This window comes from Mobula birostris, chromosome 31, assembly GCF_030028105.1.
Source record: "Mobula birostris isolate sMobBir1 chromosome 31, sMobBir1.hap1, whole genome shotgun sequence".
Taxonomy (NCBI): domain Eukaryota; kingdom Metazoa; phylum Chordata; class Chondrichthyes; order Myliobatiformes; family Myliobatidae; genus Mobula; species Mobula birostris.
Genome location: NC_092400.1, coordinates 29,419,391 through 29,431,433, shown reverse-complemented (window position 1 = coordinate 29,431,433; position 12,043 = coordinate 29,419,391). Strand labels below are relative to the sequence as shown.

The 12,043-nt window shown below is 40.4% G+C and overlaps 1 protein-coding gene across 1 annotated transcript in view; it reads left to right on the top strand.

The window, feature by feature from the left end:
- The window catches only part of grk3 (G protein-coupled receptor kinase 3), a 280,800-nt gene that overhangs the window by 126,571 nt on the left and 142,186 nt on the right, over nucleotides 1-12,043 (top strand). Inside the window, exon 4 of the mRNA XM_072247961.1 lies at nucleotides 8,452-8,525. Within this exon, the coding sequence (XP_072104062.1) occupies nucleotides 8,452-8,525 (74 nt within the window). The remainder of the gene's footprint in view (nucleotides 1-8,451; nucleotides 8,526-12,043) is intronic.

The window sequence follows — 12,043 nt, the reverse complement described above, 5'->3', positions numbered from 1 at the left end:
TTGGGGGTGTGTTTGGTGCCTTGTCTGCCCCAATCTCCTCAGGATGTGGAGATGCTGCTGTGCTTTCTTGACCAAAGTGGTGGTATTAAGGGACTAGGTTAAGTGCACTCCTTAGAACTTGCTACTTTAACCCTCTCCACAGAGGAGCTACTTATGTGACCTATTGACCCTCACCACTTTGTATTGATGCACCACAGAAAACATCCTATCTGGGTGTATAATGGCTTGGTACAACAACTGCTCTGCGCATGACCACAAAAAAACAGCAGAGCTGTCACAGCTCAGCACATCATGGAAACCAATAACTTGATCTGTGTAAACGGTATACAAGACAAGTTTTTCACAGTATCTTGGTACATATGACAATAATAAACCAGTATCAGTAACAAACACAAGATAATTTGGCACCGTTTTGAAGAGCAGGGGTGATACCTTTGGTGCTCTGGCTCATAAGTAATCGTTCACTTTTGCTAAAACATCTTTGGCCATTATCACATTATTGTGGGTGGGAGTTCGCCTGTGCACCATTTGACGATTGCATTCAAACACAACAGCGGTAATTGCATTTACTTAATTGATTGTAAAGCACCCTGAGATAACCTGCAGTAAAATCCTCTGCATAAGTGCAAACAACAGGAATTCTGCAGATGCTGGAAATTCAAGCTAAGGCCCCACCTCCCCCTCGTACCCCATCTGTTACTTATTTTTATGCACACATTCTTTCTCTCACTCTCCTTTTTCTCCCTCTGTCCCTCTGAATATACCTCTTGCCCATCCTCTGGGTCCCCCCCCCTTGTCTTTCTTCCCAGACCTCCTGTCCCATGATCCTCTCATATCCCTTTTGCCTATCACCTGTCCAGCTCTTGGCTCTATCCCTCCCCCTCCTGTCTTCTCCTATCATTTTGGATCTCCCCCTCCCCCTCCAACTTTCAAATCCCTTACTCACTCTTCCTTCAGTTAGTCCTGACGAAGGGTCTCGGCCTGAAACTTCGACTGCACCTCTTCCTACAGATGCTGCCTGTCCTGCTGCGTTCACCAGCAACTTTGATGTGTGTTGCATAAATGCAAATCTTTTTCTTTATTCCAACCACTTAAATTGTTTTTTTTCTCCCCCAAGCAATCTGTTGTGTTTTGTTATTGCTGTGCCTGGAATTACCAGCTTGAACACGCAGAGTGCTAAAGAGTTGGTTAGTGTGGATTTTGAGTCGTGTTATGGGAAAGAGGAAAAGCCTGGAGGACATTATAGCTTTTTGTTTTAAATATATAGGGCTTATATGATTTCCAAAGCCAAGGTTACCCACAAGGCTGAAATCCATGTTAATTAATTGTACTTCCACCATTTAACACACATCAAAGTTGCTGGTGAACGCAGCAGGCCAGGCAGCATCTGTAGGAAGAGGTACAGGGTCTTTTTCAGGGTCTCGCATGAGACGTTGACTGTACCTCTTCCTAGAGATGCTGCCTGGCCTGCTGCGTTCACCAGCAACTTTGATGTGTGTTGCTTGAATGCATCTGCAGAATTCCTGTTGTCCACCATTTAAAATTCTTTTTTTTTTCTTTTCTTTTTCAATCTTTTTATTGGTTTCATAATGTTAAACATACCATAGTATTGATACAAAGTTATTGGGATTACATTGTAATAATTAACATAGCTAAATATAAACCCAGTTGACACATGGGTATCAAACCTCCCAATCATACAGGATACAAATATAATATATAAAAAAGGAAAAAAAATATAAAAATATACCCCAGAAGAAAAACTAACCTAAACAGTGTAAATCAACTAAACTAAGAAAAAAAAGACATGGTAATATCAAAAAAAAAGAAACCATTAGTGTGTCAACTCCGCTCCTCTCAACAAATATTAAAAAGAAATAGAATAAGTTTGGGAAAGGTCAAATTACATCATATGGAAATGTTGAATAAATGGCCTCCAAGTCTCTTCGAATTTAATAGAGGGATCATAAATAACACTTGTGATTTTTTTCTAAGTTTAAACACAACATAGTTTGAGAGAACCGATGAAATGTGGTTTAAAATTTAAACCATTTAAAATTCTTCTCATAACATTTTCTATCCTTTGCTTCTCCATTTCTCCCCTACATAAAACTGTGTTCACACACAAAATGCTGGAGCAATTCAGAAGGTCAGGCAGCATCTATGGAACTGAATCAATCCTGTAGAAGGGTCTCAGCCCAAAACCTTGACTGTTTATCCATTTCCTTAGATGCTGCCTAACCTGCTAAGTTCCTCCAGCATGTTGAGGGTGTTGCTCTACATTTCCAGTATCTGCAGAATCTCTTGCGTTTATAAAACTGTGCTGTGACAGAACGGCAGTGGGATTGGCAATGGCAGTAAAGGACAGCATGGTGGCCTAGCGGTTAGCATAATGCTTTACAGCAGGGCAACCCAGGGCCAATTGCCACCACTGTCTGTAAGGAGCTTATACGTTCTCTCTATGACTGCGTGGGTTTCATCCAGCTGCTGTGCTTTCCTCCCACATTCCAAAGACATACTGGTTAGTAAGTTCTGAGCAAGCTCTGTTAGCATCGAAAACATGGTGACACTTGTGGGCTGCTCCCAATATATCCTCGGACTCTGCCGGTCAATAACACAAATGGTGCATTTCATGATATGTTTCTATTTTTCAATGTGCACGTGACAGAAAGCTAATGTTTAATCTTTAATAGTTATGATCTCAACAGCAGTCTGTGTATTTTTAAAATAAATTTTGTTGGTGATATTCTTTCTTTTATGCTGTGCCTGCAAAAGTGAATCCCATTGAAGTCAGTGTACTGGGCCTTCACAGCATTCTTGGGCAGTAAATACTGAAGTGAATATGTGGAAAAAGTTTCTTCCTACTTCAGGCCTAAAGTACATTTACTCTCCGCACCAACATCACTTGCCACTGACTCGAGGAAACTGACCCTACATCCTGTTGTGCAGTACACTGTGTACTGAAGGGTACCTCCTCTGTTCTATCAGATAACTGTGGCCTCTAAACTCTTGTGGTCAATATAGTTCTTGGATCGTTCTGCTATGGAAAAATAATTTTTATGCTCCCTTAAGCTTATGGAAGAACAAATTTCAGTAGGGGCTCAACTTAAAACTTCAGTGGAAATAAATTGGGTACGGGGCCTGAGCTTTGGTCAGGATCGATGGAGCCAAATGGGAAAAATCATGCCTTATGGGTTTTTACCACCCAATAATTATTTGGAGAACTGCACTGAACCGGATTCGTGGCTTCCATTTACAACAACATAAGAAAGCTGGCAGAACAAAAATGTCAAAGTGTCATGTCAGCCACATTTCTTGAGTAGACATGCAGGTTGTCAAAGGAGTTTCTGCTTGTGTTACTGTGCATGTCTGTGCCTGTTCTGCGACTTGCATATTGAATATTTCTCATTCTCTGCTTGCGTCTGTACTTTGTCTACTCCTCTCCTTAGGCAGTCCTGGAATTATGGACGAATTGGTTCCCTAATTCCAAGAAGTGGAAGATGATTGTGCATGATAAATGTAGGGGGAATATGCAACACTGACAACACTAACTACCACACAGACGTAGCAGAATAAAGCGTTTTGCTAGTGGTGAGAATTTTCAGGATCATTAGAGACCAGGCTTTCTATGCACATGTGCGTGCATGCATGTGTGTGTGTGTGATAGCAAAGTAAAATTATAGTCAAAGTACATATATGCCACCATATATAATCCTGAGATACATTTTTGTGGGCATACTCAATAAATCTATAGAATAATAACCATAACAGAATCAATGAAAGACTGTCCAACTAGAGTGCAGAAAAGACAACAAATTGTGCAAATAGAAAAAGAAAAAATAATAATAAATACAAAAACGGTAAATATTGAGAACATAAGACGAGGAATCCTTGAAAGTGAGTCCTTTGGTTGTGGGAACATTTTGATGATGGGGCAAGTGAAGTTGAGTGGAGTCATCCCCTGCTCTACTTGTGGAGAGTTTCACCTGGTCCCTCAACACCAGCTCCGTAGCAAAGAAAGCCCAGCAGCACCTCTACTTTCTGCAAAGGCTGAGAGAAGTCCATCTCCCACCCTTATCCTCACCACATTCTACAGAGGTTGTATTGAGAGCATCCTGAGCAGCTGCATCACTGCCTGGTTCGGAAATTGCACCATCTCGGATCGCAAGACCCTGCAGCGGATAGTGAGGTCAGCTGAGAAGATCATCAGCGTCTCTCTTCCTGCCATTACAAACATTTACACCACACGCTGCATCCGTAAAGCAAACAGCATTATGAAGGACCCCACGCACCCCTCATACAAACTTTTCTCCCTCCTGCCAACTGGCAAAAGGCACCGAAGTATTTGGGCTCTCACGACCAGACTATGTAACAGTTTCTTCCCCCAAGCCATTAGACTCCTCAATACCCAGAGCCTGGACTGACACCAACCTACTGCCCTCTACTGTGATATTGTCTTGTTTACTATTTATTGTAAATGCCTGCGCTGTTTTGTACACTTTATGCAGTCCTGGGTAGGTCTGTAGTCTAGTATAGTTTTGTGTTGTTTTACGTAGTTCAGTGTAGTTTTTGTATTGTTCATGTAGCACCATGGTCCTGAAAAACGTTGTCTCGTTTTTACTGTGTACTATACCAGCAGTTATGGTCGAAATGACAATAAAAAGTGACTTGACTTGACTTGAATTTATGACTGTGTGGCTAAGCACATCTCCTGTGCCATTTTCAATTTTGCTGACGACGCTGCTGTCATTGGCCAAATGAAAGGTGGTGATGCATCAGCATATAGGAGGGAGACTGAAAATCTGGCTGAGTGGTGCGGAGAGAGCGAGGGAGGAAGGGAGAGAGATATCTATCTCACACACACACACACACACACATACACACTTTCTCACTCTCCGGTTGGAGGAGCAACACCTCATATGCTGTCTGGGTAGTCTCCAGCCCCTTGGTATGAACACTGAATTCTCCAACTTCCGGTAATTCCCTCCCCCTCCTGTCCCCACCCTAGTTTCACTCTGCCCCCCCCCAGCTGCCTATCACCTCCCTCATGGTTCCGCCTCCTTCTACTACCCATTTTGCTTTCCCCTATTCCTTCTTCACCTTTCCTGCCTATCATCTCCCTGCTTCCCCTCCCCCACCCCTTTATCTTTCCCCTTACTGGTTTTTCACCTGGAACCTACCAGCCTTCTCCTTCCCACCCTCCCCCCACCTTCTTTATAGGGCCTCTGCCCCTTCCCTCTACAGTCCTGACAAAGGGCTCCGGCCTGAAACGTTGACTGATCATTTCCACGGATGCTGCCCGACCTGCTGAGTTCCTGCAGCATGTTGTGAGTGTTTCTTCCTCTTTTTCTCTCTCGCTCTTTCTCTCTCTCTCTCTCTCTCTCTCTCTCACTCTCACTCTCTCACTCCCTCTCACTCTCTGTTAGACTCTCTCAGTCTCTCTCACTCTCATTCACTCCCGCTCACTCTCTCTCTCTCACTCTCTCTCTCACTCTCACTCTCACTCTCACTCTCACTCTCACTCACTCTCACTCTCTCTCTCTCTCTCTCTCTCTCTCACTCACTCTCACTGTCTCTCACTCTCACTCTCTCTCTCTCTCTCTCTCTCACTCTCTCTCTCTCACTCTCAAACACACAAACTCAGTCCTTACCCACTTCCTTCTTTGGGCCTCCCCTTTCTGGATCTTTTTGCCTCTGACCCTCTCTCAACACCTTTCAGTCTCTCAGTTGCTTTTCTGATTCACAATTGATAGAAGTTTCTCTCATAGGTCAACCAGGAAATTCCTGAAAATAGCCATGATTTGGTACAGTGTTTTCTGAGAGATGGCAATCAGTCTCCTCCAGTAGAAGACTGGAGCAGCTAGGAATTGATTAGTGGAAACAGTGAGGTGGATTGCACTTCCCTCTTCTCGTTACTTCAGTAAGGAGCTACTTTATCCTACTTGCTGTTTATCTCATCTCCAGCTGAGCATGCAGGGTTTGTTTTTCTTAAATCTGCATGTGCTTGTGCCAAAGTAGCTCCCATCTCTGGCTTTGCAAGGGGAACATTTTATCCCCTGTGTGGCAGGGCTCATTATTTAATTAGTAATCCCAGCATCAAGTCACTGAATTGAGAATATTCAAGTGAGAATATGCCCATCTTCACAAAGCTCACATAATTATTTCAGAGTCCCCACTGATTCACTCAACAGTAAAGGCAAGGTTAGGCTTAAGGGAGGATAAAATCTCTGCGTTTTCTGTTGCAGAATTTTCTTTTGGTGATCGTATTAACCTACCAGTCACTGAAACCTGAGACTTTTAACGTCTTGCTTAACCACTCGTGGTGTTACAACCTTCCTTTCCTTCTCTGTGTTCAAAACAGAGATTATCATGGAAAAAACGCACTCCATTCATTGGATCATGATGCATAGCATCCTAGATTTATAAACCTTCAGAGACAGATGAGAGGAATATATTTTGGAAATAATATTGGGATTGTGATATGCAGTATAGCACCAGAGCCGTGCATTGTAAGTAGTTTCATAAACTTGTGTCCAGAAGAAGGGTCTCAGCACGAACATTGACTGTTTACTCTTTTCCATAGATGTTGCCTGGCCTGCTGAGTTCCTCTAACATTTTGTGTATGTTGCAATTCTAAGTAGTTTCCACCAGCAGTGTCATATTTGCCCTGCAAGATGGATATGTTAAAAAGTTCATATTTTGTAGGCACATTTTAATAGCATCAGAAATGCAATTAACACTGTTGCTTTTTCACATTCCATGTGTGCCCACTTCTAAATATTCTGAATTTTATTCAGGTCAAAGTAATATATAGATGAATAGAATTTAAGTTATCCTGCTGCATGAGTGATTTTACTTACAACATATTGGTATCCTTGTGCTAAATTGATACTATATAGCTAAACTGAGTATTGGAATCAGATTTATCATCACTGACTTGTGTGCTGTGATATTTGATGTACAATGGAAAGACACAAAATTACTATAAATTACAAAACTAAAACCCTTGGAGGGTCAGGTACCCTGAGCCAATAGGCTGGTCCTGGACTTATTTCATAATTTACTGGCATAACTTACATATTGTTATTTAACTATTTATGGTTTTATTACTATTTATAGTGCAACTGTAACGAAAACCAATTTCCCCTGGGATCAATAAAGTATGACTATGACTAAACAGTGCAAAAATAAGGAATAATGAAATAGTGTTCATGGTTTTATAGCCACTCAGAAATCTGATGGCGCAGCAGAAGAAGTGGAATCATTTTAGGCTCCTTTGCCTCCTCCCTGAAGAGAGAAGGGCCAAATATTTCTATAGTTATCTACGTACTTGTGATTTTTTTTCTTTTGTTACTGATGCTAAGACAACAGACCAACGGATCCTTGACTGGAATTTTAAGCTAGGTGCTTGAACACCAGAAAGTACTGAGACCAAAATGATTTTTTTCCCCTGCTTATCTACTTACGTGCTTCCCTGAACTGCTGCGATCTGCTTAACTGCACCTTATGCAGCAGTTTCTGAGACCCATTCTCAAACTTCTCCATTTTCAAAGGTTCTGGTTGAAACCGCTGAACTATATGTGCTACATGAGAAAACAAGGAACCAACAACATTTTTGGGCTCTGTGATGCAATAGTTTAATGTTTCCACTCCATAGTGTTCCAATCTGGTCAATTTCTTTACTAGTCTCTGATATTTCCTCTATACTAAATTCTGTCCCATGATAACAGGTGTCTCATTTCTTCCAGGGCTTTTCAATTCTGTAGTATGCATTTTGGGAGAATGGAAGTGTATATTGTTGGGTCAGGGGGTGGGGTAAGGTTGGAGATGGTATGATGCTCCATAAGTGGTTAAACTGTGTTAGTTTGCTGATTTACTTCCCTGTTTATATGGGAGGATCCAGTGGGTAGGGAGGAACAATAGATGGTGCAACAAATACATCTAAAAGAAAACAGAACAGCATGGCGGGGGGAGTGGTTGGTGGAATGGAAACAAAGCCATATCACACATGCGTGTTGCACACATTGGAAAGTTTGTGGACCCCAGAGCTGGGTCTTCTAAATATAGATTGGGTTCAAGGAACATAAAGGTGGTATTTGTAACCACAATAGAGTAGGCAGTGAGTCAAAAATATTCTGCATGTACAGTGGAAATTATTTGGATTATTTAATTAAGAAGTGAGGCACTAAACTAGCTATCTGATGATTATCAGATATCTGCTTAATCCTATGCATATTTTTTCTCTTGTATTAAAATCAATAATTGCCCTTAGCTGGCTAAATAATTCAAATACTGATCAGACAAAATTTGCCACCAAATTAACTAAGGAGATTCAGAACTTCAGTATTCTGATGAAAGAGATGCATAGGCATTAGTATGATATTACCAGCATGAATAATTAGTACCATGTTACTATTTGTCCACATAATGATTGTTTTTTGCCTTTTTCAGGGTTCTTGCTGTTTAAAGATTTTTGCCTGAATGAAATCGATGAAGCTGTTCCCCAGTTGAAGTTTTATGAAGAGGTAAGTAATGCGGCTAGCCAATATAGAATTAGCAGGCATATTGTCATGATGATGTGTCAGCCACTTACCACTGAGATGAAGATAAAATTCTTCTTGAAGTTCCCAGTCTTTGGAATTCTCTATCCTAGAAAACTGTGGCTACTTAAACAATAAGTATGATTGACACTCAGATTGGTAACGTTTATCTATTCCCAACAAATCAAGGTATATAGAGATATAGTGTTAATCTGCCAGATCAGCAAAGATTTTGTTGAATGGTGAGTATGATTGAAGGGGTTTATAGACTTGCTTCTGTTTCTTGTGTTCTTAGGAATTTTTTTAAATAAAATATCTGAGTACAAAATGGAAGTCAACAAAAACCATGATTGGGCTGTACTGCTAACAAGATTCATAGCTCTTAGATTCTGTGTCTGGCACCTGCAAGGGAAGCTGAGCAGAAACGTTGAAGTTATTTTACATAAATATTTATCATCTTTAAGCAGTTACTTCATTAGGTCTTGAGATTTTGCCTGAGGTGTACCTCAGGTTTTGTTTTGAGAGTAGGTTTCAGTACCATGTTTGGTGAAATATTTTCCACTGATATATGGTTGTGGTGAGTGGGGAGTTGGTAGGAGACTTATCAGAAGTCTGCACTTCTGCATATTGCAGCAGTTGATTATTTTTTCCCCCTTGTTAATCTTAAGCTCCAAAATAATCAATGCTCAGGGTACAGCCCAGTTTATGGATCTCTTGATCTGTGAGCCCCAGGCCAAGCTAAGAAGCAAAATTATGATGAAGGCCCATCAGTGCAGCACATCTCTAACTATGAAATTGGCCCATCTATCATCACATACCTTTAAAAACGTGGAATTTCAGCATGCTTTCTTACAAACAGCTTGTCTGTGGTTTCATGCGTTGGTCCAGCTGGGGCTTTCTGCTGAGCTGCCTTGATGTTGTGTGGCTCTTTAAATTGATAGCTTCAATTGAGGTGAAATTTTCATCAGTGAGTCTCTACAAAGCTAAAACCACAAATTTGATAGAGTCAAATGTATTACTTTAAAAAAAATTAATGTGAGACTTCATTGGTGAGTTCAGCTTTTAATACACATTCCTAATTAATTACCTTGAAACGTACCACCTATTGGTATTACCTGTATAACACCATAACATACTGAATCACTGGGTTTAACTTTTGATTTGATTGCTGATTATAATTAGTTGATGTATCCAGTGCAATAGTGGGTTTGCTATATTTGGCCATAGTATCCCAAGGTTAGGAAGTGATTATTGGAAAGTGTTATTGGATATGTAAGATCAATCAATCTCAAGACATAAACAGCAATGAACGATGGTAAATGCAATTAGTGTAGATGGGTATTTGATGATTTGCGTGGACGCAGGACCTGCCCCTGTGTCTTATGACTCTGAAGGCAAAATCAGGCTCATCTGTGAAATTCTCTTTGTTAGAATATCTGGCCAACGTGTAAGTGCTTAGATGAGGTACAGTGGGATTTTTCGCTCACCAAAAATCAGTACTGCAAGAGGGTAGAAAGAGACAGGGTTACTTAATTTTGTAAATGTCATTCTGATAAGGGAGCTCCCCTGACTTTAATTAATTTGGAAATGAATCTCAGGAGCTTTCTCAAAGAACAGACTTCTGTCCACCAAAACTGATGAGTGATTATGTAGGTCTGTTGATTGGTTTTATTTTCCTAGAATCCTTTAACTTACTAAATTAAGCCTGGAGTAAAATGCCCCCCGGTCTGTTATTTACTGAAGAGTGACAAGTTTTGTGAAACACTCATCCGCAATATTACACTTAATGAACAGATTCCATAGTTAACCTTTTTCAAGATCTCAGATAACACACTACAAGGTCTCAGCCAATACTTTCTACTGAAAGGTACATGGTACATCCTCAGTATTTTACTCCTCTGCCTTTGCATGGTCCTTGCCATTGTCAGCTGTAGTTTTCTTGTGGTGCTGACAAAATTCATGAAGCAGCAGTCTTTATGAATAACGCTATTTCATGCAGTTCAAATAACTTTTTAAAAATGGAATACAGTTTGAGCACCCCTTATCCGAAAATCCAAAACCTGAAAACCACTGAAATCTGAAATTTTGTTTAAGCACTGACGTGACATCACAAATGGAATATTCCACAAGGCGCTAGGAGGGTTCCCAGGCAACGTGCAGGTCTCTGCACATGACAGACAGTTCTGATAAGTGACCTGACATAGTTAATGAATAGAAGTTAAAGCAAAATAGAAAAACTGCATAAAGCGAAAAATAAAGATTTCGATTCTGTATTGCACGAGTGGATTCATCAGCGTCAGAGTGAACATGTACTGCTTAATGGTATGCTGTTCATGAAATGAGCAAAGATCTATCATGACCAACTAAAAGTTGAAGTTAACTGTGAATTCAGCAGGCTGAATGCAGAAATTTAAGAAAAGGCATGGTGTTAAATTTTAATGCTTCTGCTGATTACGATGTAGCAGAGAAACATTTTGATGAGTTTGCCAAGATCGTCGCTGATGAAAATCTACCACCAGTGCAAGTCTATGATGCTGGTTGTTTTTATATCTTACTTAAAACCTTAAAAGAGTAAAATATAAGTTCATTATATTGTAGCCTTTTAATTAATACACAGTATCAAAGGAGGAGGCTGAAAGCCTGCCATTGTTTGTTGTTGTTCAACAGCTGATTCATGTATTCTCCCAATGTTGCTGTGCTGCTTTTGTTACCTGGCACACAATATATTTGCATTATATTAATGGTATGTAGTAATCTTTACTGTGTTAAGTACATAGGTGTAATGAACAAGTGTGAGACAAAGACTGCTTACCAATACTCATAAGTTCAGTCATAAATTATGGCAATCCCAATTTATATTCCAAAATATGAAATCCAAAACACTTTTGACCCCAAGCATTTTGGATAATGGGTACTTGACCTGTGTTTATACCTGGGAAGATAGAGGAAACTTGGAAGGTATTTATTTATTTATTTATTCTTTTAGAGACACCGTATGTTAACAGGTCCTTCCACCCAATGAGCCCACGCCACCCAGTTACAGCCATGTGATCAATTAACCTACTAATGCATACATCTTTGAGTTGTGGGAGGAAACCAGAGCAGCTGGAGGAAACCCAGACAGTCATGGGAAGAAGATGCAAACTCCTTGCTAACAGTGGCAGGATTTAAATTCGGATTGGTGACACTGTAAAATATCAAACTAACCGCTACACTACTGTGCCGCCCTTGGGGAAAGCTTGGGATCAATAGATAATGTGGAGGGAAACTTGCAGTCAGGTAACTTGTGGAGGACATTGGGTTGTCTCAAATGGCTCTCATTGATCTGAATTTTTATTCCATTATTCCTAACTCAAACAATTAATTCACTGAGACTCCTAGATACGCAACTGCTCTTTTCTCTTTCCATCTTCTCTGAACAATTGAAGATGAAATGTTTTTCTAAAAATTCCCTAACTTGCCTTCCCACTGGGAAATCTCTGGCAGCTGTATGACTTTCTTTG